This window comes from Danio aesculapii, chromosome 12 (genome assembly GCF_903798145.1).
Source record: "Danio aesculapii chromosome 12, fDanAes4.1, whole genome shotgun sequence".
NCBI lineage: Eukaryota > Metazoa > Chordata > Actinopteri > Cypriniformes > Danionidae > Danio > Danio aesculapii.
Genome location: NC_079446.1, coordinates 25,443,382 through 25,471,055, shown reverse-complemented (window position 1 = coordinate 25,471,055; position 27,674 = coordinate 25,443,382). Strand labels below are relative to the sequence as shown.

At 34.6% G+C, this 27,674-nt stretch overlaps 1 protein-coding gene across 1 annotated transcript; it reads left to right on the top strand.

Annotated features, from left to right (window-relative positions):
* The first annotated feature begins 60 nt into the window (after positions 1-60).
* Positions 61-26,819, top strand: lcmt1 (leucine carboxyl methyltransferase 1). Its single transcript, XM_056469775.1, has 11 exons — positions 61-431; positions 714-805; positions 1,979-2,100; positions 2,819-2,895; positions 11,872-11,933; positions 12,032-12,134; positions 17,520-17,640; positions 23,807-23,908; positions 26,040-26,131; positions 26,248-26,345; positions 26,427-26,819. The coding sequence occupies exons 1-11, from the start codon at positions 346-348 to the stop codon at positions 26,447-26,449; spliced, it is 978 nt and encodes a 325-aa protein (XP_056325750.1). The 5' UTR covers positions 61-345; the 3' UTR covers positions 26,450-26,819.
* The last annotated feature ends 855 nt before the right edge of the window (positions 26,820-27,674 follow it).

Below are 27,674 nucleotides of genomic sequence, written 5' to 3'. Positions count from 1 at the left end.
ATTACGCACATGCGCAGTACGGTATTCTCGAAATGTATTATGGGAAAGTGCCGTCACCGGTCCGGAAGTAGATGTAAACATGTGATTGTCACCCGGAGCGCTCGGTGCAGATTTGCTTCTGTTAATAACCAGTATGATTAATCGAAATAAATGTGCTTGAAGAACTATTTAAATTATCTGTTGATAATATTGTCAATGACGCAATCTTACGCTGTTGAGTTCTTCGACAGGAACCCGCTCAGTTTGCCAACATTTAGCATTTTGTGTTCACACGAAAACAGTATGTGTATTTAACTCAGCGTTTATGACTATAACTCCTATATTACTTCAAAACTACAAGTGTTCATGGCATCCAGACAATCATTTACAGATTCTGACACTGCTGACGAAGCGGTCAGAGCAACTTGCGACGACGCGTCCATATGCAAAAGGTGATGCGCAATAAAAATATTGAGAAAACACCGACTCGTATATTTGAATGCGTCGATATTTAGCCACGTTTAGTTTTTGTGCTTTCACAGTACTATCATATGAGTAAAATATTATACTGCTACATTCGTGGTTGTGCAGTGTCGCAGATATTATTAACTGCATATTGACAATTACAATCATTTTGCAAAATAAGGAGTGTGTTTATATGATTCGATGATCATTTATAATAATAACATTTTATTTCTTGTAACCGTGTGGCTTTTATTGTGTTTTGTTTGTAGGTTTGCCACTAGTAAAGGTTACTGGACTGACCTCTACGTCCAGTATTTTGTGAGGCAAATAGGTGAACGGAAAGCACCTGAGATCAACAGAGGTAAGATTGATTGTTTACATACCTCCTCCTGCCGGTCAATGTGTGCAGTTGCGTTACATCAAAGGGATAGCTTACCCGAACAATAAACATATTCTCATTATCAGTGGTTTTAAACATGTATGAGTTTTTTTTAACTTCTGTTGAACACAACACAAGATATTTTGAATAATGTTGGAGAAAAGCAGAAACTGTCATCCATAGTAGGTACAAAAAAAATACTATGGTGAAGTCAATGGCTGTTTTTTATGCTCAACACATACCCGTAGCCAGCCAGGTGAATAGGGTGGTTCTTTTTTTCTCAAAAAGTGGATCTTTTTGCAGTTATATACCTCATTTTCTATTCAATTATGAGATTAAATATCGCATTTTAGTGACACTTAAGCAGCATTTTTTGCTGGATTAGCTTGTTAGATAGCCATCATAACCACACTTGGTGATGTATTTTTGTATTAATTTTTGATGAAACTGTAGCTGATTGTCATTTATTAGGCAAATACCAAACTAGCTATCACATTCAAGTGTCCCCAGTCAGAATTTGGCCATTTCAAAAAAAAAAAAACATTATTAAAACATAATCATAATATCTAGAGCTTCACAATTTTTCTAGCCTCTTTTGTCAACGTTACATTTGAAAATTCATGGATAATAACTACAGCCAAAATAGTATTCAAATTAATTGAATTTGGTCTCATTTTGGTGCTTCACACTTTTTGTTTGTTTCAAGAATCAGGTCCAAGATTTAGAATAAAAGTTCCCTGTAAAATGTTTTCTCTATTTAAAAACAACACAACAGCAAAAGAAGACTTCTCCTACGTCAGATTATAAAATTAAAATATTTGTTAGCATTGGCCAAAACTGATTAGCTAAAGTCACACTGAAGCAACAGCCAACAGAGGATTCAGCTTGGTCTTAAAGCCTTTTTCAATGGGTTATTTTCACTGTTTATGCTTGCATAGCAGTCAAAATATGACAAATGAGCTCATGTATGGGACAAATTCTGGACCTTTGTCAGTGAAGGGTGGGTCTTCCGAAACCCCCCCATCACCCCCCCTCCCCAGCTACAGGCATGCTACAGAAGAAAGAAACTTGGTGTGTGGATGATGAGTAAATGATGACAGAAATTTCATTTTTAAGTGAACTTCACTTTTTAAAATGTGTTTATTTTTGCTGTAGGTTACTATGGACGTGTCAAAGGGATGAATCTCCTTCTTGATGACTTTCTCAAGAAGACACAATGTGACTGCCAGGTGGTGAATCTTGGTGCAGGACTGGATACTACTTTTTGGAGATTAAAGGTTGATTCATTTAGCATTTGACTTTTGAGATTAAGTATTCTGACTGTATTCACATTACAGTAGCAATTAAACAAAAATATTTTTGTTTAATTTTTACTTTTTATTTATTACTCAATATGACAATTTATATATAGATAGATACTATAATTAAAATAGAAACAAAGTTTAAAAAAATCAATATATTCATATTTATTTAAGGCGTAGGCGTATTTAAGGCATGCAAAAAAGAAAATAAATGTACTCTCTATTTATTCACCCTCAAGTGGTTCCAAACCTGTATTAATTTCTATCTTCTGTTGAACGCTAAAGAATATAGTTTGAAATATATTCACCTTCACTTGTTCCAAACCTGTTTGAGTTTCTTTCTTCTGTTGAAAACACAATATACACAATATATTTTGAAAACAGCTGGAAACCTGTAACCATTGACTTTCATAGTATTTTTTTTCTACTGTGGAAGTCAGTGGTTACAGATTTCCAGCTGTTTTTAAATTATATTACTGTATTTTCAACAGAAGAAAGAAACTCAAACAGGTTTGAAGGATGAGTAAATGATGACAGAAATGTCACTTTGTGGTGTACTATTCCTTTAAGTTAGCTAGTAAATGTAATTAGATATACTAATATAATTTTTCCATTTAATGGCTATTTTACTCCCAATGAAAAGCAGTCAAAGTAAAATAATATATTTTAAATGTGTTTTTTTTTTTATTCATAGGATGAAAACATTATGCCAAAAAAGTTCTTTGAAGTTGACTTCCCGATGATAGTTGCCAGAAAAATACACAACATCAAGTAAGGTGTTTTTACTTTTATAATATCTGCGTACCACTTTACAATAAGGTTCTTTTGGTTAACAGTTTTAAGTTAACTAGCAATTAATGTCATAGCTGTATATCATGTTAATTCACAGCAATAATGTTTAAAAATCTATTAATACTTGTTGAAATTAACAGAACAATAGGATTTCTGAAAACTAACATTAAGATTAGTAAATGCTGTAATGTTAGTGCATGCTAGCTAATAAACATGATAACAAATGAGACCTTAATGTAAAAGTGTTTCTGTTTTTTATAATTATTTATTTGTCAGTTATTTGCTGTAAACGCTGAGCATGTTCTTCAGTAATATTCCCCTAGAGGGAGACAGTGTGTAAGATGAGTAGGTTCATCAAGCATGTCCACCCCCCCTCAATGTCTAAATTGTATAACTGATTTGTTTTGTAGTGACTAAAATTGATTGATGCTTTAGTGCTCTTTATCATTTTGAAATGTCATGCTTGAAGGAATACTGTTTAATACTTATGCATTTGTGAGTAATGAATGAGTGGGGGATGTTAAGTCTATGATGAATTTATATTTTGTTAAATTGCTATTTAACTACAGTCACTAAGAATTACAGTAGGTACAGCCATGTCACATTGGCAGTATTGCATTAACATTCATCAGTTTAGCAAAGGTTTATCTTTACAGTAGTACAGTGAGTTTTTGATCACACTCCATTTTAACCCTTAAGAAAACCCTACTCCACCTCTCCAATCTTCATTGTTGTTCATGTCTGACTTTTATATTTTTAGCTTCTTCCATCAAAATACAATACACTTTTCTTTTATATTTACCAAAAATTTAAACTGCATAAAAATAATGCAGTCAGCAAATGTTAAAGCCCTGTTCCTGATTGCATCATTTATATACAGTTTAATGACAGAGATGTGCTGATTATTAACCTTGACTTTTTAATAAAGATTATTACATGGCTGTTTGGAATACTTGATTCTGATTGGTCAGCTGCAACATTCCAAGTTGTGTAAGTTCTTGATAACAACCTCTCAGACTAATAACACTGGCTCATCCAGGTACATCAAATCACCTTTTCCGTTAGTAAGTACGTTCACATCCACATACAGACATTCATATTTATATGCTTGTCTTTCATTCTGCTATTTTAGACTGTTTGGCACCATTTTGTGTCTGAATAATACATAGGTTAGTGCAGTGTTTCCCAACCCTGTTCCTGAAGGCACACCAACAGTACACATTTTCAATGTCTCCCTAATCAAACACACCTGAATCACCTAATTAGAACATAAGAAGAGACTCCAGAACCTGAAGGTAATTAGTCAGGTAAGGGAGACATCGAAAATATGTACTGTTGGTGTGCCTCCAGGAAAAGGGTTGGGAAACACTGGGTTAGTGTATGCTAAATTCAGCTTTTTTGTTTCTGCTTTTAATTAAAGCAGTAATAAACAATTGAAGGGTTCAAATGCAAAAACCGTCTGAAAAGTTTATAGAAAATTAGCATTATACTTAGCCTCCTTTATTAATGTTGAGTTATTTCACTTTGGGGCAGCATGGTGGCGCAGTGCAAGAAGGTTGCTGGTTCGAGCCCTGGCTGGGTCAGTTGACATTCCTGTGTGAAGTTTGCATGTTCTCCCCATGTTCGTGTGGGTTTCCTTGGGTTGCTCTGGTTTCCCCCACAAGTCCAAAAAAAACATGCACTATAGGTGAATTGGGTAAGCTAAACTGTCTGTAGTGAATGAGTGTGTAAGGATGGATGTTTCCCAGGGATAAGTTGCAGCTGGAAGGGCATCCGCTGCGTAAAAACATATGCTGGATAAGTTGGCGGTTCATTCCGCTGTGGCGTCCCCAGATTAATTAAGGGACTAAGCCAAAAAGAGAATGAATGAATGAATGAATATTTCACTTTGAAGACCATGAAAAGAACTTATTCTTTGCCCTTAAAGTAAGACGACTGAACCTACACACAGAAGCCTGATAAAAATGCTCATTTTAGAAAAAAATTTCAGATGGCTTTTAGAGGTTTTTGCATCTGAACTCTTCAATTACAGCTCAAAACAATGTTTTGTATTAAATGTTTATATTTTATGGCAAATAGCCATAGTAGTAACAAATGGAATAAAGCACAGGTGATTGTTTTTTACAGAATAAAGCTCTTCAGTCTCTTCAGTCTTATACAACAGCACTCTTACTCAACAGCTTTGCATCAGCCTTTCAGGGTGCGATAACAACCGCCAAGATGTACTTTATCTGTTATTAGCAGCTTAATGTTGATTAATAGAATATGTATAAAAATGTCCTATGCTGCATCCAAAATTGCATACTACATAAGTAGGTATTAAATTTGAATTTACATCATGACCACTAGAATAGTATGTTCTTTATAATATGAAAGTGAGTCATATGAATGGAAATGAGATGTACTGTACATCCATCATTTGTCATGATCACATGAAGTACCCGCATGAGTCACTTTACTTGTCACTTCACTTGCAATCAATTGGGCCTCATGGGATATGGGATAGTAAAGTGTCCATTGAATGTGCACTTCAGAATCTCACTGGAAGTAAATCATCTATGTACTTCTCACATATTGTTTTTCGAATACTATAAATTCTGATATGCTATTTGTTTTTCACATACTAGAGGTATGTTCCAAAAAAATTTTATATTGAGGGAAAGTCCGTTTATTTCAATAATTTCTTTCAAAAAGTGAATCTTGTATATGATATTAGTTTACTACACACAACGTGAAATATTTCAAGCCTTTATTTCAACTTTAATGATTAAAGATAAATAAAAAAAAACAAATCCAGTACTTCACAAAATTAGAATATTTCATGTGACCAATAAAAAAGGATCTTAAACACATATTGGCCTTCTGAAAAGTGTGTTAATGTACTGTATTATGTCCTCAGTACTTTGTTGGGACTCTTTTTGCACCTAACTACAGCATCAAGGTGGCATGGCTTGGAGGCGATCAGCCTTTGACACAGTTGAGGTTTTATGGTAGCCCAAGTTACTTTGATATTGGCCTTCAGCTCATCTGCATTTCGGAGTCTCCGTTCCCTTAATGGCCCATAGATTTTCAATGAGGTTTAAGTCAGGTGTGTTTGCCGGCCAATCAGGTACAGTTATTCCACAGCTATTAAACCAGGAACTGGAAGTTTTGGCTTTGTGGGCAGGTGCCAAGTCCTGCTGGAAAACATAATCATCGTCTCCAAAAAGCTTTTCGGCAACAGGAAGCGTGAACTGCTCTAAAACGTCCTGGTATAGAGCTGCGTTGACTGTGGACTTGATAAAAGACAATGGACCCACACCAGCCGATGACATGGCTCCCCAAACCATCACTGACTGTGGAAACTTAACACTGTACTTTAATCGGCGTGACATTTGTGCCTCTCTGCTTTTCCTTCAGACTCTGGGATCTTGATTTCCAAATGAAATACTAAATTTTCTTTCATCTAAAATGAGGACTTGGGACCACTGGGCAACGCACCAGTACTTTTTCTCATTAGCTCAGCACAGATGCTTCTGATGTTGTTTTTTGTTCAGGAGTGGCTTGATGCATGGAATTCTACAGCTTGAGCCCATGCCATGCAGACTTCTTTATGTGGTGGTTCTTGATGCACTGACACCAGCCCTTTTCCGAATCACCTTTTCTTGACAATCTTCTCACGGCTGCCGTCATCTCTGTCACTTGTGCACTTTTTCCGGCCACATTTTTCCCTTTCTTTTAGCACTCTGTTAATATAATTTGATACTACACTCTGTGAGCATTCAGCTTATTTTGCTATTGCCTTTTGAGAATTTATCTCCTTATGGATGGTGTCAATAATGGTCTTCTGCACAACCAACAAATCAGTAGTATTCCCCATGATTCTAAAGCCTACTAAGCAAGACTCAAGCTGCGGTCACACTGCACTTTTCTCCCCATAGACTTCAATTCATATGCACATGGATGCATTAGACCGAAAACGCAAGCTCATGCGACTTTTTTTAATATCTAATCATTTTGTTTAATCCTGCCCCTTTTTCAGCACCGTACAACAGAATTTCACATGCACAAACTCTAGTGTGACCGCAGCATAAGTCCTTTTCAAGGCTGAGGAAACCTTTGCAGGTGTTTTGCATTATAAGCTGACTAGATTGAAACACAGGGAGCCTGCAATATTGAACTTTGTCATGATATTCTAATTTTTGTGAAATACTGGATTTGTTTTAATCCACAATCATTAAAATTTAAACAAATAAAGGCTTGAAATATTTCACTCTGTGTGTAGTGAACTAATATAACATCCAAGTTTCACTTTAGGAAACAAATTATTAAAGTAAATGGACTTTTACTCTATTGAAATTTTTGACACATATAGTACCTGTATATATGCAGTTTCAAATGACCCACAAAATGTCTTTATTTTATAATGGCTTCAGCAACTTCAAAAATAGTGTTATAATCATACAGAAGCTCAGAAATGTATCTTTAATATGCATCAGTACATTTTTTTATCTGTGAATTTACGAAAGTGCAGTATTTAGTCACTGAGGTCAAGTGTAAACAAATCTGTTGCGTTTATAAGCTCAACAGAAATGTTTATGATTGATTATGAAGCCCAATGCTGCTGTTTGCCAAAGATGTGTATTGCAACAGTCTGGCATGTTCAAATGAAGCAAAGGCCATGGTTTGAAGAACATTTCAGAGGAATTGGATGATAAAAGACAGAACCAGATGCCATTTACGCACTCGACTGCTTTTGCATTTGCTTCATTTTTTTTTATCTGTTACTGCTGATCTCTAGCATTTCTGTGCTAGCCGTCTCTGTTCTCCCAGTGATTTAAGTTATGCACAGTTTAGCGTTGTGTAATTCATTTGCAGCAATATTTGACTGAACTGTCAAAATCATTTTAGCTTGTAGGCTGGTTTGGAGAAAAAGTTTAATCATGCGGGATAAATCACTACTTGTAAAACTTTAATTTGGTATGAATATTAAACACAAAGCACAATATAATTTATCTAAAAAAGTTTTTTTTTAAAGATGGTGATACTTTATTTTAAGAGTGTGTGATATTGACACACACATACATACACTAGATGTATGGTCTTATTATGAGGACTAAAACATCCTATTTTTACATACCCCATTAAGTAAGTTTTTAAGCATTTTGAATAACATGGACACAAAGCATGTCCTCGTAAACCTCCTCAATAGAGTACCACTAGGTCATAGCCATGTCATTAAACGATTTCTTCAACATTCTACAGTCAATTTGTTCTCAACTAGAAGACAATCAAAACAGACACTATTATTCCTAGGATTGGGCGTCCCAGCAAAACTCACCCAAAAGATCTGACTATGAGAAATGGAAGACAAGCCAAGAACTTCACCACAGACTCTAGCTCTTGACAAGAGAATTAGAAAATACAAAACAAAGCTTGCATGTTTGGAAGGGTTGACAGAAGAAAGCCTCTTCTATCTAAACACATAGCAACATCTGCTTCATTTACACTGCCAGAATAGTTTTTTTATCCGCATCTAACGCATGCTTGGACTAATCTAGTCATTTCCAATGGTTTTAAATCAGATATACAATATCTGGACATCCAACCTACATCTAAACATTCATTTCCGATTCTCCATGTCAGTTGCGTCATTGTTCCAACAAGGATTGCATTTAACGTCATCATTTCACACCTGTTTCAAGCACGAGTTGTACGCACTGTCAAAATATTTATATGTTGCAAGGGATGGAAGTCAGTTGAGCCAGGAGATGTACACCACTCCTGCTTGGTGTTTCCCACAAGAGACATAGCAGAAATATAGAAATAGAAAATGTTTATGATTAAAAAGCTGATTTTACTTTATTTGTTTAATTACTTGTTGTTGGTTATATTTTGCAAACCTTGATAAAGATGAATAAGTAAAAGTCCATTCAAAATTGGTCAACTGTTGCATTTATGGTTGTGAAAGCCAATGGAAAGATTTTTAGGTGGGAGATAAGTGGAGATAAGCACGGATATTGGACACAAGACATGTCTGAGGTAAATGTAAACGGTCAGGCAAAAAATTAGATGGAGTTAAAAGATCAGATCTGTGCTTTTAGACTTGCAATGTAAATGCAGACATTGTTCTGGTTTGCAAAGGTGTTTAAAAAAAAACATAAGACTTCTAGAACAATGTAGACATGTTTTGGACATAATGCAAAGGTCCACATTTGATGAAAACTTAAAGCGCTTCTCAGCACAAGCACCTTGTAACAAATGTCCAGCATGCTAATGATTATGGGCTAGATTTTGCCACAGAAACTGCAATTTTTACAGTGAATGAGTACGTTTACATGGACACCAATAATCTGATTTTGATACGATTGAGGCCATTCTCTGATTAAGAGTCTACCATATAAACAGCAATTTTGGGTTAATTTAATCTGAAATGTTAAAATGAAATGTTCCTGAATGAAAGTGAAATTGCCAAACTGCTGTTAAATTTGACAAATTAAAAATGAAACACCCGAAATTACATGAAAATCTGGAGGAAATGTGGATAGTGTTGTGACGCAAGGACATTAATTGAATTATGTGTTATAACATGTAAAACGGGATCATGAAAGGAACATTCAAAAAGCAACTCATGTAAACATCTTAATCATAATATTGTCTTATTCAGATTAAAGCAGATAATTTGATTACCCTGTAAACCTAGTTAATGAGTCCCATTGACCATGAACGCCTCTAAAATAGAAAATAACATGTGGCGCCATTCATCCAGCAGGCAAACCATTAAATTTGTCATAAATCTTGATGCCAATAATAAATTAATACATAAACTGTGTTCAAAATGATTGGGGGAAAATAGTGTAAAATTGAAAATATGAAATTAGTATTGCGAATTGTTGCTCTGTGGATCGAGTGAATAGTTTTACCCATAATTGTTATTTTTACTAATTATTATATTATGACAGTTTTAGACGTAATGATATTATCACGATAAGCATTGCATTCCCTTAGCTTCTTCATGTTTTCAATCCTAAATAAAATATTGTTATGTTTGATGCAGCACGGGGGCTCAGTACAAGGCGCCTCACAGAAGGTCACTAGTTCGAGTCCCAGCTGGACCAAGTGGCATTGCTGTGTGGAGTTTATATTATGTGACAAGTTTGCACACGTGTGTGAGAGAGACATAATTATGGAACAAAATCAAAGCCAAAAGTATTGAAATAAAAAAGCTTGTTGAATAGCAGAAACCGAAGAAAAATACTTTGATTTAACAAATGCTTGCATTTTAATGACTGGAATTGCAAAGGTTTGTATTTTTAGATCCTAAAATTGAACATAGCTGTTTTTATATTATAATAATATAATATTTATTATAATAATATTTATGTTTATTATAATAACAATAAGTGTGTATGGGTGTGTATGGGTGTTTCCTAGAGATGGGTTGCAGCTGGAAGGGCATCTGCTGCGTAAAACATATGCTGGATAAGTTGGTGGTTCATTCGGCAGTGGCGACCCCAGATTAATAAAGGGACTAAGCCGAAAAGAAAATGAATGAATGTTTGGCAATGATTTTGTTCTATAGTATTTACAATTTGTACAGTGTAAAAACCATTATGTATATGACAGGGTGTTTGTGGTGTCTCAAAAAGCCTTAAAATGTCTTAAAATTGAAAACAAAATTTTAGGTCTTAAAAAGTCCTAAATTTACTGAAATTCTGTGTTGTATTTCCTTAATCATTTTAAACAAGTCTTAATTTTTCCTCTGTCCAAGTAAAGCTACCTTAATCAGGCCGATAAAACCATTTTTTTATATATTTAGGTTATTTATTGCAAAGACATACAATTTACATCAGCTGTCAGACATTAACAGTGAACATATACAGAAGTAAGGAGTAGTAGACATAATGCATTTTCATGCCTATTTATAAATATTATGTTGAATAGGAGTTATACTCAATCCATTTAGGCCAAAAGCCATTTTTTTAATTATACATGTAATTGTCTTCACAATAAATATACATTTAACAATGTTAAACTTCTCGTTTAAAAAAAAAGAAATATTATGTTGGAAAAAAGTGTATTCAGCTATATTATATATAATTTTCTTATTTTGATGCATTAAAATATGTAGCTAAGAAATAACTACATTTGTGGCAAGCAGAAAAAGAAAAAAATTTTATTGAAACAATCAGTAGTGTAACACTGTAGAAGTCTAAAATTTCATTCAAAATTGTCTTAAAAAGGTTTAAATTTGACTTGATGAAACCTGAAAAGTCCCCAATAAGATAACTACTAGTGAGAGTGAGTGAGTGGGTGTGTGAGCACACATGTGCATGGGTGTGTATGTGTGTGTGTGTTAGTGATATACAGACTACAGATACACAAGCTGTGTACACAGAGAGTTACGTAATACCTGTACAATACAATCCAGACCCTCATTCCGTTAGATAACAGAATACCAAAGTGTCAAATACTAGACCTTTTCTCACAACCTTTTTCTACAGTTGCCTGTAACCAGCTGGTGTTGTTTAAACTCAAACTCGCTCAGATTTACACAAAAGATGCCAAATTTTGAGTAGTATATCTTACATACAGCATGCAAGTGTAGAACTGTTTTTTTTTTAATGGTTGACTTTAAGCTGTTTGTTTGATGATAAACATGAATGACTTTGATGATAAAAATCTGATAGCGATCACAGAGATAAAAATGTTTTCAATCACACTTTTGAGTAAATGATTAATACAAGGATCTGTCTGTCTGTCTGTCTGTCTGTCTGTCTGTCTATCTATCTATCTATCTATCTATCTATCTATCTATCTATCTATCTATCTATCTATCTATCTATCTATCTATCTATCTATCTATCTATCTATCTATCTATCTATCTATCTATCTATCTATCTATCTATCTATCTATCTATCTATCTATCTACCTACCTACCTACCTATCTACCTATCTACCTATCTACCTACAGGACAAAACCTCCACTATCGAAACCCCTGATTGAGACTCACTCCACTGATTCGCTTCTTCTAGGTATTGAATATCAAACGTTATTACTCATACCTTACTGTGTTGTTTGCTGATCATTTTCAGTGTAACCTCTCATCTGTTCGACTTTGTCTTTTTGACAGATGGTCATAGTTTGGACTCTGACAGATACTGTATTATCGGTGCTGATTTAAGAGACATCCCTACTTTAGAGGACAAGCTAAAAAAGTTCCAGATCAATCCAGAGTACGTACTGTAAAACTACAACCCTGGTTGGGTTAAATGTAAATGGAGCGCTCTTTTAGTCTTTCTATTGCACCTTAAAATTGTTTTGTGATGCTTTATCAACAAGGTTATCAAGGGAGATACAGTTGCAACATCAGGATGAGCTTCTCTTATCTTTATTGTGATTGGCAGATTTGTCTTTCAGAAAAGTTCACACGTTTAATTGTTGCTTCTGTCACATGTTGTGATCATATGTGCCACTTTCATGGGACACGTCCTGGCCAGGATTTTTATATTTGTTTTTGCAGATTGCACACCTGCAAAAGGTAATGTTCAGAGAAATGTATAGTTCTTGTTTAGGTGATGGGATATTATAGGTTTTTGTTTGTCATTTCAAATTTCACATTCGTTCATCAAATTCTAAATTTTTTTCACATGTTTTGCCTATTCTTATGATTGGTCTACTTTTTCCATGCCATGTTATTCATTTCCTGCTTGTCAATGGACAATTGAATATATTAAAGGGGACTTATTATGAAAAAATAAATTTTATAAAGGGTTTAAACACAGTTTTGTTCAGGTGTGTGAATATAGCCACCCACTGAGTTTGAGTTTATTAGTTTTTACAACAAGGTACATTAATCAACATTCCCCAAGATTGTAAATGTACCAAAATTAGCCCAAACACTGGTTTTTATTGGCGGTCCGTTAGCCAGATGTTAAAGGTCATGCCAATAAAAATACAAATTCAAACTACAAACAATACTCAAATAAAAAACAGAAAACAAAAACAACAACAATATCAAAAAGCCTAGTGTAAACAGTGTTGATTATTAAAAAGCCATTTCTTACATTTTTACTTAAATGACTTAAAAGATACACATTCTCTAACAGATTGTGGTATCAAATTCCAAAAGAAGATTTTCTAGGTGGAATATTACAATCAGCTCTAGCTGCACCTTCTCCAGTCACTCTGTTTTCTACAGATATAAACTGAAAAAAGTCAGATGGTAAATGGTAAGTCTAATGATAAAAATGTATTTTTTAGCATTACACTTGATAAAAACAGTGTACAGAACCACTTTGATTGACATTCTCTTATTCTACAGTACATGTCATCAGAGGGGGTTGATAGCATAAACAGCCCTGAGCAATATTACAGTTTTCACCATACCTGCTGAAGATTAGCGACTAACATGATTAGAATTGTGGAGTTTTAAAATGCACAAATGAACACTGGAGACTGCCTTCTTCTGAGACCCATTTTGAATCAGCCGCAATGGCTTTTGTAGCTCCACCCTGTTTGGAAGAAATCACTGGGATCTCATTTGAATTTAAAGCGACAGTCACCAAAACGGCTAAATGTGAATCAAAGCTTAAAAGAGGCAGTTTCAAAGAGTTATAAAAAAAAGTGTGTGCTATTTTGTGCTAAACTTCACATACACACTCTAGGGACACCACAGACTTTTTTTTACATCTTGTAAAAATAGACTTAATAGGTCCCCTTTAAAATATAATGAATTTGAACATCAAACAGCATAAGTTGTTTTGTTTTGCTAAAAATGAATGGAAGTGAATGAGACCAGAAGTCTCAACACATTTTAATCTACAATGGACTCGCCAATCTTAAATGGAAAGTCAGTTTTAAAGTGAAAATCAGGGAATTTGTATATAGTGGGAGCCCTGAATGATTGAAAAGTAGTTAGACCAATAACATGAAGGCACTGTACAAAATTGACCAATCATGATGTGAGAATCAACAGGGATCAACAGAAAATGGTCAAATCAATGCAAATATGCTTACTTCTCTTTCTTTGGCATGGCGTAAACCAATATTTTTATGAAATTAAAGGACCATGAGCGCGATACCAAAGTATAAGAAGCCATCTGCTCCATATTTCTCTTACAAATGACAATATTGCAATATCAACAAATATTGCTAAATCAAGCATAAACTTAAACATGTTTTTAATGTTATCAGAAAACTATTTTATCTAGAGAGACTTTAAAGGAATTGTTTCTAAATGTGTATTTTTCAGAAATGGTAGAACTTTTATCAAAAGTAAATCGTAAAAAACGGTTTTAGATTTGATTTCTCGTTTTATGTTTTGTTTATTTTTACTTCCATTAGAATGACATTTTTTGATTGCAAAGTCATGACACCATATAATCATGCAGTCTTGATTGTTGGTGGTTTTGCCTATTTGGAAGAGGAAAAATTTGTCATTTTTACTGTTGATCATCAGTTGGCAGCATTATCCCTTTAGATAGGCCTGTGCAAACAACTTTGTAATTTTTAAATACACTTATCATGTATTTTTAAAAACACTTACCACATTTATTATGTTCTGAGAGCAGAAAAAGGGCGTTTTCTAAAATATTTTCTCAAAATATGTGTCAAAATAAGATTTGTCACAAAAAATCATTCCATTTGCAGAAACAAGGAAAGTTGTGGCAAAATTAAGACTCAAAATCACCCCAGAGTGGATGAAATCATCCCCAACAACACACAACGGTTAGAAAAATTTTATTTATTAAATTTGTTTTATAAATATGAATATAAAATAGCCAGAGAAGCTGATAAATAGCCTAAGAAGCTAGCAATAAGCTCAAAACACACGTACTACTCTTGCCGACGTCATACAGCGACCAGTCTGCGCAATATAGAGATTCTGGAAAAGTGTCCTGTGAAAATTGGCACATGTGAGCTGTATATTGTCTATATTTAACCATTGGTAGAACTTTGTGTAAGAAAACAATTGCATTTGAGGCCTAAGTTTTGATGTACTAGAAAGTTAACTTTATAATTTTGTGCATCCTAGATGGGGTTGATCCATCCTGTTAGGTATCCCAGTAGGAGTTGCAAGCATCTGTTGTTTTGTTTTTGTGCATCTCTGTTGATGCCCCTGATAACAATAGTACACATGGGAGCATTTAGTGGTTCCTCAGATGCGTCAATAAGTGTACGTTTTCTTTGATGTGAACTGATGAGACCCGAAGGAAGCTACCGTTCTAGAAGGTGTATGACATCAATGGCATCTTTTTCAAGGCCTCTCACCTTGAGTCTATTTTTTTTTTGTTTTGTTTTGCTTTCTTTTGCGACTTCCTGTTCAGTCCACCCTAATGTGGCGTCTTAACGCTTACCAGCTTGTCTGCAAATCCCATCAGTCGCTCAGATGCTAAATACAAAAAAAGTCAGGAAAATCTATTGTCGCTGCACGCAAAGTGCTCTTCCAAATACATGATTTCCTGCTGTGTGCGTCCAGATATTACCGTAATGTTCAGTCTCCAGGAAAAAACTTCTTGTTTTGTTTCAATTCATGGGGGGAACAAATTGTAACATTCTCAGCAAAAAAAAAAATGCTCTTCCTGAGTCAGTTTTCCTAAAAGATATATAATTTTAATCAGATATTTAAAATATAATTTAGCAACAGTTAACAATCAGATTTCTTTTTAGGTAATGCATTAATTAAATGATTGATATAAAAATGCTATAAAAAATTAGATAAAATAATCCAAATTATTATTGTTTACAGTTTATACACACACACACACACACATATATATATATATATATATATATATATATATATATATATATATATATATATATATATATATATGTATATATATGTATATATATATATGTATATATATATATGTATATATGTATGTATATATGTATGTGTATATATACAGTTGAAGTCAGAATTATTAGCCTCGCTTTAAATTTTTTATTCTTTTAAAAGATTTCCAAATGATGTTTAACAGAGCAAGGAAATTTTCACAGTATGTCTGATAATATTTTTTCTTCTGGAGAAAGTCTTATTTGTTTTATTTCGGCTAGAATGAAAGCAATTTTTTATGTTTTAAACACCATTTTAAGGACAAAATTATAAGCCACTTTAAGCTATATATTTTCCGATAGTCTACAGGACAAACCACTGTTATACAATAACTTGCCTAATTACCCTGACCTGCCTAGTTAACCTAATTAACCTAGTTAAGCCTTTAAATGTCACTTTAAGCTGTATAGAAGTGTCTAGAAAAATATCTAGTCAAATATTATTTACTGTCATCATGGCAAAGATGAATATGTATATATATTGTGGTATGGACGTTTTTAAAAAAACAAAAAATTGCACATTCATTTAGGCTGTAATAGTAATTTTGCTAAATATTATTGCAAGTTAAAATATTTAAAAATATAATTTATGTGATGGCATGAATGAAATTTCCATGAATTCACCATTAATCTTGTCAAATGATTCTGAAGAAATAATTCAAAAATGTTGATTTGCACAAGAAACATTTTTTTTATATTTATGTTGTGATGTTTGATTATTATTTTTTGTAAAAATGATAATAATTAAAAGCAGTTGTTTAATAGCAGTTTCATACAGTCACGGAAAACCTGGAAAAGTCATGGAATTTGGACATGCCATTTTCCAGGCCTGGATAAATTTTGGAAAAATAGGAAAACCCACAAGGTTTTGGAAAAGTCATGGAAATTACAGTCAGTCACTTAGCAGACATTTTTGTCCAAAGCGACTTAAGCTACGGTTACACTAGAGATTGTGCTTGCAAAATTCTGTCGTACGGCACTGCGAGAAGGGGCGGGGTTAAACAGTATAATTAGACATTAACAAAAATTTGCGATTGCTCTATATTTTAAATGTCTTATTTTAAATTATCTTCTATTGGTCTCACATAATCATCTGATGTGATTTCGCCGGTAAGAATTAACCTTGAAAGCTTGAACTTTAGAATGCAGTGAAATGCAAAACTTGTCGCACGTGTTTGCGTTTCTGGACTCCTGCATTCGCATACCTATGAATGGAAGTCTATGGAACGAAAAGTGCAGTGTGATCCCGGCTTTATAATAGAAGTAGTTTTACCTACTATTACTCGTTTAACAAACTAATAAGATTATCTAAAATTAGTTTGATAAGTATCTGTATATTGGAATGGAGGTTATTTGTTTTTACTTCTTTTCTTTTCAAGGCTAAAGGTCTTTTATTGTCATTTTTTTGATATTTTTACCCCAAAATTTTTTATGTTATGTAAAATTGTAAATACTGTATATTATTATTATTAATAACTAAATTATTTTATTTTGTGGTACATTACTGGTATACAATTAATACAAATACTCTAGACACTTTAAACTAGACTAATAAATAGTGTATGAGTACAAGTTGTTCTTGGTTAGTTTAATGTTCCGAATCCTTTAATGTCACCGAACTTCAAACTGCTACCCGTAGTTCATAAGTTATTTTAGCCTGTATGAGGAAGCTTAATCATAGGATGGGTGTTGTAAGGGCTACTTCCCCACCATTGATATGAGCTGAAGGATTATGCCATTAACATTCTTTTATCCCAGCATTCCTGCTTCTTTCCACCCAGATTGCCCACGCTCTTTCTGTCTGAATGTGTGCTGGTGTACATGAGCCCTGAACAGTCGTCCAGACTAGTGCACTGGATTGCAGAAACCTTTCCCACGGCCATGTTCATTAACTATGAACAGGTAAGTTAATTATGTTGAGTGGCTTCATTATAGCTCAACATTCACTTCAGTTTAACACTAAATCTATCAAAGAGTACTGGTTTTAATAGCATGCTCAAACACAGATGTTAGACACACACCCCTTTTCATTCATTTTTATGGTTTCCACAAACAGAGACTGACTATCACCCAACTCAATGGACTTCAACACTACATATGGCACACTAATTATAATCTGAGGTTGGATGGGGGAATATTTAGGGATATGTTTTACTGACAATAATTATTATTTTTGGGTATACTTTTGATTCAGTATCACACAAAGGCTTTTTGCTTATGAGTTTGGTGACTTATTGCTGTTTTTGCATACTGTTTTGGCCTACTACTGTACAGTGGAGATCAGAATTAGAGACACTTTTATTACCTTTTGTGGTCACAGCTTAGTATTATTCAAAGTTTTTCTAACAGCCATTTTGAAGCATACTGTATTTTATGAGTTGCATATATTCTAAAGCACAGAATAAAAAATGAGAACTAAAACAAGAACTTTGATCAAAATTACTGAACATTTTACTCACATTTATTGGCGTTAATCTGTCACATAAAACTCTATTTAAAGGTGCAGTATGTAGGTTTGACACCCAGTGGTTGAACTAGATTTTGCATTCCTGGATCAAAATTAACGCAAGTGCAGGTTTACTTTAGCCTTTACTACAGTAAACTATATATATATATATATATATATATATATATATATATATATATATATATATATATATATATATATATATATATATATATATATATAAAGAAATAGACCTCCTCTCCCTCAGTCATCTTTCCATCAAGCAAATTTCTCGTGTTAGCCTAATTGGTTGGCGTTGTCTCCAACCAGAGCGAGAGGTGGCAATAACGCAGCAAAAAGTTTGTTATCGACCACTCAAAAACAACAAGAAGAAGAAATCGTCAGTCTCGCTATTATATGGATTTACTTTCATCGGCTAGACACCAGCCTTACAGCTATGTGAATGTCGGTGCCGTCACCTATTGATCCACGATCGGTAAATGTAACTTGTGTGGACGCCACTGCGCTACTTGACTAAAAAAAGTAGCTTAGCTTTTGAAAAGCGATTTGATTTATAAAGTAGCGATGCTACTGAGAAATGTAGTTAAGCTAGTAGCGTCACTACTTGTAGCAGCACTACTGCCCAACACTGCTAATGCGATAAAATCGCTTTCACCAGAAGAGCCCTGAATTTCACAAATCGTTAATTTTGTGAGTCTTAATATATCATGAATTTGCACCGCAAGTTCAAACCGAAAAACCAATTAAAAGCATCAGAATAGCACCGCTTGACTAAATGGCTTTAGCAGAAGGCGTCCTGCATATCAAAAACAGGCAAAGCAACAGATTAATGTTATTCAACATATCCCAGATTTTTAAAGAATATTTTTAGATTTAAATCTATTTTCATAAGTAACTGTAATTTAGTTACACATTTTTTCTCAGTAACTTAACGAGTTACCGTTACATTTATTTTGTAATTAAATTACATAGCGGCGTTACGCTGTAACTATTTCCCCCCCTACACTGACTGTGAAATAACGCAAACCAACACGTGTCAGTGATTCGGCATGTTCATTTAATAATGTTAAAGAGGTTCAATATGTATTTGTTACATTATAAACCTTACTATTTCGTGAATGAGTGCATATTTTGTGCTTCTAAATGGCTGTATTTAAATTTCTGTCATGTTTCATCTGGTGCAAATAGCCAGGTTGCTTATTATTGCAAATCTCCTCACGAAGCATGTTTTGGGGTTACAATGTAACCTGCTCACCTAATGTTTACGTTTGTAATATTTATATTATTTGCTAATTAATAACCACCTCATGTAGACTCTGAATCTGCGTCTCATTTCGGAGTCTGCTACTGTCCACTGGAGGTCGCATTTCTGTCACGGTTGCATGCTTTGTGAGCCTTCCTGACCTAATGAATGAAATACGCAGTTTTCCAACAAGGCAACCAATGGTGTTGAAATATAGTTGACTAAAGTGGTATTGGGCGGGTTATAAGAGCCAAAACAAAGACAGACGTTCTGGCATGTAACAGACATTTTTGATGCAGGATATCTGACTTCAGCATTGTTTTTCAGATAAACAAGTATGTTCACTTAGCATACTTCTTAAATATCTGCAAACATATTATGGTATTTTTATGCTTTAGAAGTGTCAAAAACTTACATACAGCACCTTTAACCAGCAGCTCAACTTTACAGTTTTCACAGAATTTGCAAGATGGTGAGCCTTTAAATGACTAAAACCCTCCGACAGAGGGTCATCCAGATAAAGACCAAAGAGAAGAGCCTTTTAGCCATAGAAAAAAAAGTTGGTTATTGCAAACCTGTGATTTCTAGAATATGGCATATTTACAATGTCTCCCACTCGTACAATTACCCCAAAAAGGCTGGGTGCCCAAAAAAAGACAAGATTATGTGGAAATTCTCACTGGATAATTGACTGTCACTTCAGCGCTGAACAGCATGAAGTTCAGCTCCCAGTATTAACACACTGTTTAAAGGTTTCTGGTTCCAATGAGAAGCATTATGTTAATCAGTCTTTCACACTGGGGAAAGACTAGCCCCAAAGTGTAAATAAGCCAGTTAAAGTTGAGATAAAGTGTCATGGTTTGGTGGTCTCTGTCAGTCTGCAGCAGGAGTTTTGTCACGTACAGATACATGACAGAGTGAAAGCAAAGGTTTATCAGAAGCTCTTTCTGCGACATCCGATTCCTTCCCTCTATTCATCGCTCAGTCAGCCAGCAATTTTTCAGCAGTTCCTTGAAACTGAAAACTTTAATTTAAGTAATTAAATGGCACAGTGGCTCAGTGGTTAGCACTGTTACCTTACAGCAAGAAGGTCTCTGGTTCGAGTCCCAGCTGTGTCATTTCTGTGTGGAGTTTGCATGTTCTCCCAATGTTTGTGTGGGTTTCCTCTGAGTGTACCCATTTCTCCCACAGTCCAAAGACATGCGCTATGGGTGAACTGAATAAACTAAATTGGCCGTAGTTTATGATTGTGTGTGTGTAAATAGGAGAGTTGAGTGTGTATGGGTATTTCCCTGTAATGGGTTGCGGCTGGAGGGCCATCCGCTGAGTAAAACATATGCCGGAATAGTTATTGGTTCATTCCGCTGTGGCGAACTCTGAAATAGAGACTATGCCAAAGGAAAATCGATGAACGAATGCATTAAATGGCAACCTTGAGTCCTGATCTAAACCTGATTGAAAATCTCACTAATATCCCTGCCAACAAAGTCATGGCCAAGAAACATTACAGTCAATGAACTGTGGAGAAAACGGAAGAAAAGCAGATCAAGATCACAGCAGAACATTGTATGGTCTCATTCCCACCGAATGCATCTTCACTGAATGCATCTTCAAAAGCACAGCATAAGGTATAAGGGGATTCCAGACACAGTCACTGAGCGCTTGTAAACAGAAACTGGCAACTAAACCCACCTCCGATTTCTTCTGATTGGTTCATTGCTGTGGAACTGACATTGATGAGCTGCACTGCATGTGAAATTTGAAAGCTTTTTAATAGCCCCTTTCACACAGTGATACCGGTAAATATCTGGGAAATTTACGGCACGACTTTACCGGTAAATTTTTTTTTAAAAAGCGCTGTTCACACAGGCGAGGACGTTACAGAATTTTTCCGGAAAAGACCATTCACACATCCATTCCAAAATACAGGTAAATTCTGACATCAACCAGAAATGACCTCTAAACAGCTGGGCCTGTATTTGTAAACTCTTGACTACATTACAAACTCTGTGGATGGATCAGTATAGTGAACAACTTCGATGAAAATATATAGAGCAACACTTTCGCATGTCGAGATGTAGATGATATGTGTGTGTGCTGGCGCTCACCGGCTGCTTCACAGGCACACGCGACTCGTCAAGCAACTGAAGGAAGCAGAGCTTGAAGGTAAACAAACAACGGCTTATCATAAGCATCTTATCGATAATTATTTACACTGTTGGCATGAAGATGAACATATAAACGTCATCTGACTAACTTCTAGCAGTAAAATGTGTCTGGGAAAAAGACGTCTCATGTCACGCGCTCTTTCCGGCAATCTTCCTTCTGCGTTCACACAGCGCAGCATTCCGGCAAATTACCGGTAATGTTACAACTTCTCTTTCTGGAAAATAGCTGGAACGAATTTACCGGTACTTCCAAAAAGGGCCTGTTCACACATACAGACCTTTCCGGAAAATTGCCGATAATTTTCTGGAAAGGTCTATATGTGTGAAAGGGGCTAATGTCACACAGCATCTAAAAATACGGTGGTCAGAGACGCTTGAAAACGTAACTGTCACACATGTCCATCAAGCATGTATTTACATTCAAAAACAATTGAAAAGTAGCACATTGGAGAGGAAAAATGCATTCTGTATGAACAGCGCCTAAGAAACTAGTGATGTCCATATGTGCTGAAGTGCACTTGCTATTGATTTTGTATGCAATCATAATTATGACATATCACCCCTGTACTCCAGCAACTTCACTGGCTTCCTGTTAAGTCACATATTGATTTTAAGACCTTGATTTTGGCATAAAAAGCAGTGCATGGGCTAGCACCTGGCTACATTTGTGACCTGGTAACTCTCCCACCCGCAGTCTTCGTTCTGCATCTAGACTTATCCTGTTACTGTATCAGCCACGTTGTAAACTTAAAACCATGGGTGGTAGAGTTTTTTCGTATAGTGCTCCTAAGCTATGGAATGGTCTATCCCATCAGCATCAGGAATGCCATTTCTTTGGACTGTTTTAAGAAACTTCTCAAGATTCTCCATTTTACCGTTGCTTTTAATTTAGGTTGATTGTTTTTGTCAATTTAATCATTCAATTTTATTGTTCATATTTTATTGTCGTATTGTAGTGTTTTTACAGTTTGTTACTGTTTGCCTTGTATGCTTTGTAGCCTTTTGGGTCTGAGAAAAGCGCACTATTATGGAGTCAGTCTAGGGCCATATATACTTGCAAAATAAAAGAAAGTTTTGCAAAAAAAAAAAAAAAGTATTGAGCAAAAAATAAATAAATGCAAATCTCCAAAAATCACAAAGCAAAAATAAATTTTTGAGAAATAAAAAAGTATTTTGATAACAAAAATAAAGAACGCCAAAGGGAAAATTAAGTTTCAAGAAATTAAAATGAAACTTGCAAACAATAAAGAACTGCAAATACAAATCAAGCAAAAAAAAAACTAAAATGTTTGCAATTTTTTTGAAAAAATTAAGATTTTTTTATAGCATTGCCTTTACAAAATCAAACGTTACAGGGGAGCTTGGCCGTTTACGCCAGGTCCGGACCTACTGGGCTGTAAGACCACCTTGATGATACTGTGTCTCCAGCTAATGACGTTGCTTTAATGGAGGCAGGTATGCGCTTGCCTTAAATGCCCAAGTTCCCTTGACTCCACCCCTTGTCAAATCAGGGCCACAAAGTGAAACGCACAGAAACGTGAAGTGCAAAGTGAAAACAGCATCTCAAATTTAGCTGACTAAAAAGTAAATCAAAATGTGCATTGTGACTGACTGGACGGGTTTTGTAAAGGCAATGCTATAAACAGGTTTTTCAAATATATAGTTTTTTTTTTTTGTTTGTTTTTTTTACACTGCTTGATTTTTATTTGCAGTTTTTTTGTTTGTTTGCACATAAAATTTTCATTTCTCAAAACTTTCTCAAATTTTTCCTTTGCAGTTCTTTATTTTTGTTAGCAAAATTAATTTTTATTTTTTTCTTTGCAATTTTTGGAAATTTGCATTTATTTATTTATGTTTTTTGCTCAATACTTTATTTTATTCTTTACAAAACTTTATTTTATTTCGTTAGTATATATGGCCCTGGATTGACTCCATACACTATAAATACAATTTATTATTATTATTATTATTATGCAAATTTTGTATGCAGTCTATCTCTGGTTAATTTTTTTAATCTGTGAAACTGCTATCTTGTGATCAAAATACGAAAAATCATTGCACACATACTGAGAGTGAACTGTGCTGATGGCAAAATTTTCATCACACGCTTCTTTCGTATACTCTAGTTTAGCATACACGATGGCAAAAAGTTACTTTTGTCTGCTCAGCTAACTGTTCATCTTTTTTTAGGTGAACATGAACGATCGCTTTGGGCACATCATGATTGAGAATCTTCAAAGGCGGCAGTGCAATCTGGCTGGAGTGGATCTCTGTCAGTCCCTGGACTCTCAAGTAGGAGATTTGCATGAATTTTTATTGCTCTGTATCCGTATTGTACTTTAAGGACGAGGAACGACAAAGCAGTGGTTGTCCTCACATAAAATGATAAAATAATGATTAATGTTTTAAATTAAAAGAATTCTCTTATTCAAAAACATCCACAGGAATGTGATTTACTCTGTTTTTAAATACCTAGTGAAATGTGTTGACTGGACATACAGTTTTGTGCAAAAATTTGGGCACCCCTCTGTGGCTGCATAGTAATGTGCTCTTTCTTTATAAGAGAACAACGCAGTGAAATGCCAGTTGGTTTCTGGAGAAAGCTATAATGTCATGTTTTTCAAACAGAAATATGTAGAGTAGCAGTATTGAGATGTGTGAAATTAAACTGAATATGAAAAATAGGCTATACAAAAGTTTATGCGCCCTCTCCTTTGTGCGGATTTTAAAATCTGTAGTAACTTAATGCTGCTAAATAACAACACAAAATTAATACGAGTGATTTAGTGAACCTTAACAATCGTGAACATGAATAATTGCTTTGGGCACATCATGATTAAGAATCTGCAAAGAAAGGAGTGCAATCTGGCTGGAGTGGACCTCTGTCAGTCCCTCGACTCTCAAGTAGGAAATATGTCCATTTTTAATGTGCATGAACTTTTATTGCTCTGTATTCGTAATGTCCTTTAGTGACGAGGAACCGTATGGCTCTTCGAAAGGTGATTGTTCTGCTCCGTACAGTGAAATGGTGTCTTGCTATGTACAATCAAAACATTACACAGGGTTGTACTTGGAATTCAAAATTGTTTTCCTGCTCAGCATACAATGGGTGATCAAGACTCAGGAAAACAGCACAGTTAAGCTCAAGTCATTGTTTACTGTGGTCAACGCCAACACTTCAGTCTCACAAAAGCATTATCAGCGCAAGTCTCTCAAGGTTACACCATTGTGACCTCCGTAGACACCTCAGGATATCTTCTCAGCATGATTTTACATTTACATGAAATTCAGGTTAATCTGTTTTCAGAGGAGAAGTGAACCTTTATAATTATGTTAGAATTTGGTCATTTGGTTTATTTAATGTATTACGTGTAATGATATAACTATGTTTATTAAGATTCACTATTCAAAACTGATTTAGGTCTGTTCTTTATCTTTTTCTCTTACTTCACCTTTGATTTTAAACCATCTTACAGATTTTGCTGGAATCCTGTAAATTATATGATAAAAATCCAGGGAAGGTTAATTTATTTGTTGCACAACATAAAAACATCCATTAGTCATTACAATTTAGTTTTAATCGAACCGAAATACCGAAATGCCATTCGGTTTCTGGAGAAAGCTATATTGTTATGTTTTTCAGACAGAAATCTGTAGTGTAGCAGTATTGAGACTAATCATGAAAAATTATATTTAAGACAGGTGATTGCTAGCTGTGCTTCTCCCTTTTGTGAACCAGATGGTAGTAACATGGGAACTTAAGTCAAAAGAACTTCTTAATGACCTAAAAGCTAGTATAATTCATCAACATGAATTAGGAGAAGGATGCAAAAAGCTATCACAAAGGTTTAAAGTCTCCATCTCCACAGTCAGAAATATAGTAGGAAAATGGAAGGCCACAAGAACAGATCTTGTAAAAGGAAAGATGTGCTAGACCAAGAAAAATATCTGAAAAGCAAAGGAGAAGAATGGTTAGAATGGTCACAGACAAGCCACAGACCACCTCCAAAGAGCTTCAGGAACATCTTGCTGCTGATAATGTCATTGTACATCAGTCCACAGTCCAGCACATGTTCACATGCTCTAATATTAATGTTGATATTTTCACTTCCATTATATAATTAAATAATTATTATACAGTTTTGTTTCATTTAATATTTTGTAATTGTAATGTTTTGTACTTTGCATTAGTTTTACTGTTCAAATATATACAGCGATTGTATGTATAAATTAGAAAAAATTATAAGTTGTATTAGTTTTTACCTCAATTAAACTACTACAAGATTTGTGAGTGTATATTTGTTTTATATACTTCACAATTGTTTCAAGAAATAAAAATAGAATACTTTTCATAATAATTTATGAGTATTTTTTAAGTATTACTTGTGGTTAACAATGAGAACCCTGGCATGTGTTTTCACAGAAGGAGCGCTTTTTGTCTTCAGGCTGGGAAAGTGTAAACGCACTGGACATGATGACGGTCTACAGCATGCTTCCTCAGGAAGATGTAGCAAGGTAAAGCCAACACTCAAGTACAGTTGTAATCAAGTGTGTATTTTTAACTACAGCCTGTGCCAGGAAAAATACAGATAAAAATCTCTGCCGTGATTTTCTTTGTTCCACAATCACAGAATTGAACGTCTTGAGTTTTTAGATGAAAAGGAACTTCTCCAACAGCTTCTTCAACACTACTGCATCTGCTGGGCTGTGAAAGATAAGCTTAATCTAGGTGAGACTTCCGTTTTACCCAAATAACTCCATTCTAATGTTAGGTGGATAGTTGTAACTTACAGCAGACTTTTCTTTTCAGGCCTGTCGCAAATTGGCTTTTAAACGGCAAGTGGGACTCGGTTGTAAAAGTTTGAAACAACATGACCAAGAGTCAGAGGACAGGAAAGGGAAGTCATTTATATCTTTATTTCCATTTTTGACTACAATAAAATGGAGACTACTGAAATCAGCATCTTCTCTTCTGTTTTGCTTGTCTCATTATGTTTCCCAAGTGATTGACGTGTCTCACTTAAGTGCCATATTCAAATTTTTATGATTTTTTTTTTACCATAACTATTATTAAACCAGCTTGGAACATTTGTGGGATGCACATGAATGTTTATTTTGTAAGCTGTGTGAGTGTAACTGGCCCTCTGTATTAATATTCATGAATTGTGATGAATAATAAAGACAATTTAGAGTGTAAAATGAATGTTAAGTGCATGAATTATTGTTACACTTAAGAAAAGTTATCCAAGTTTTAGAAGAATACTGCAAAATTACAGGAGCAAAATCTAGAAAAAGAAGCAGATATTATACACTCCAAAAAATGTGTCAAATATGCACAAACCTAACCGCTGGGTTAAAAATTAGTATTTAAAATCATTCAAAAACCAAACCCAACAGTTAGGTTTGACCAAAAATTTGAAACCACCAGTGTTTTAGAGCTAAGTTGCACCTCATCAATTGTTGTAAACAGCATTTAGTTAAATAAGTTATACAGTTCATTGATAATTATGGTACACTCTAAAATGCTGGGTTGTCATAATGTTCATATATGGGGAAACCCACCAATGGGTTCATTTCTTCAGTTAAATTTAAATGGCATTTTTTAATGACTTGGTTGGGTTTTTCCGTTTTCATTTCCATTATATTAACAAAAACTTTGGGTTCTACTTGGGTCACCAGACATGAAGTTTTTTTTTTGTTTTTTTTTGCTAGTTTCAGTTGTAGCTTCAGGTGTAGTTATCATTTTCACATTGTGCGCCATGTTGTTTAAATAGCGAATGCATTTGGGTCCATTTGTGCTGCCATTAACATGCTGGTCTTAAAAAGCAAGTCTGTTAGGGTGCATTGTTGGTGTCTTTCTATTTTGAAGCAACTAAAATAAACCACGCCATTGGTCAAGCGTTAGTGATTGGCGGGTCCAAATGCACATAAATGTTGCTTATTACACACACAGGGATGTGCAGCAGCAAATATTTTTATATCTGAAAAAAATTTATGGATTAAAATGTAAATATTATTATTGTCTACATAAATATACAAATCGCTACCTCTTCCCATG

Excerpts from the sequence above, each read along its gene's own strand:
- lcmt1 (XM_056469775.1), top strand. The coding sequence starts at position 346 with ATGGCATCCAGACAATCATTTACAGATTCTGACACTGCTGACGAAGCG. Across the intron at positions 11,934-12,031 it reads CACTGATTCGCTTCTTCTAG|ATGGTCATAGTTTGGACTCT; the intron begins GTATTGAATATC and ends TCTTTTTGACAG. Across the intron at positions 23,909-26,039 it reads GTCAGTCCCTGGACTCTCAA|AAGGAGCGCTTTTTGTCTTC; the intron begins GTAGGAGATTTG and ends GTGTTTTCACAG.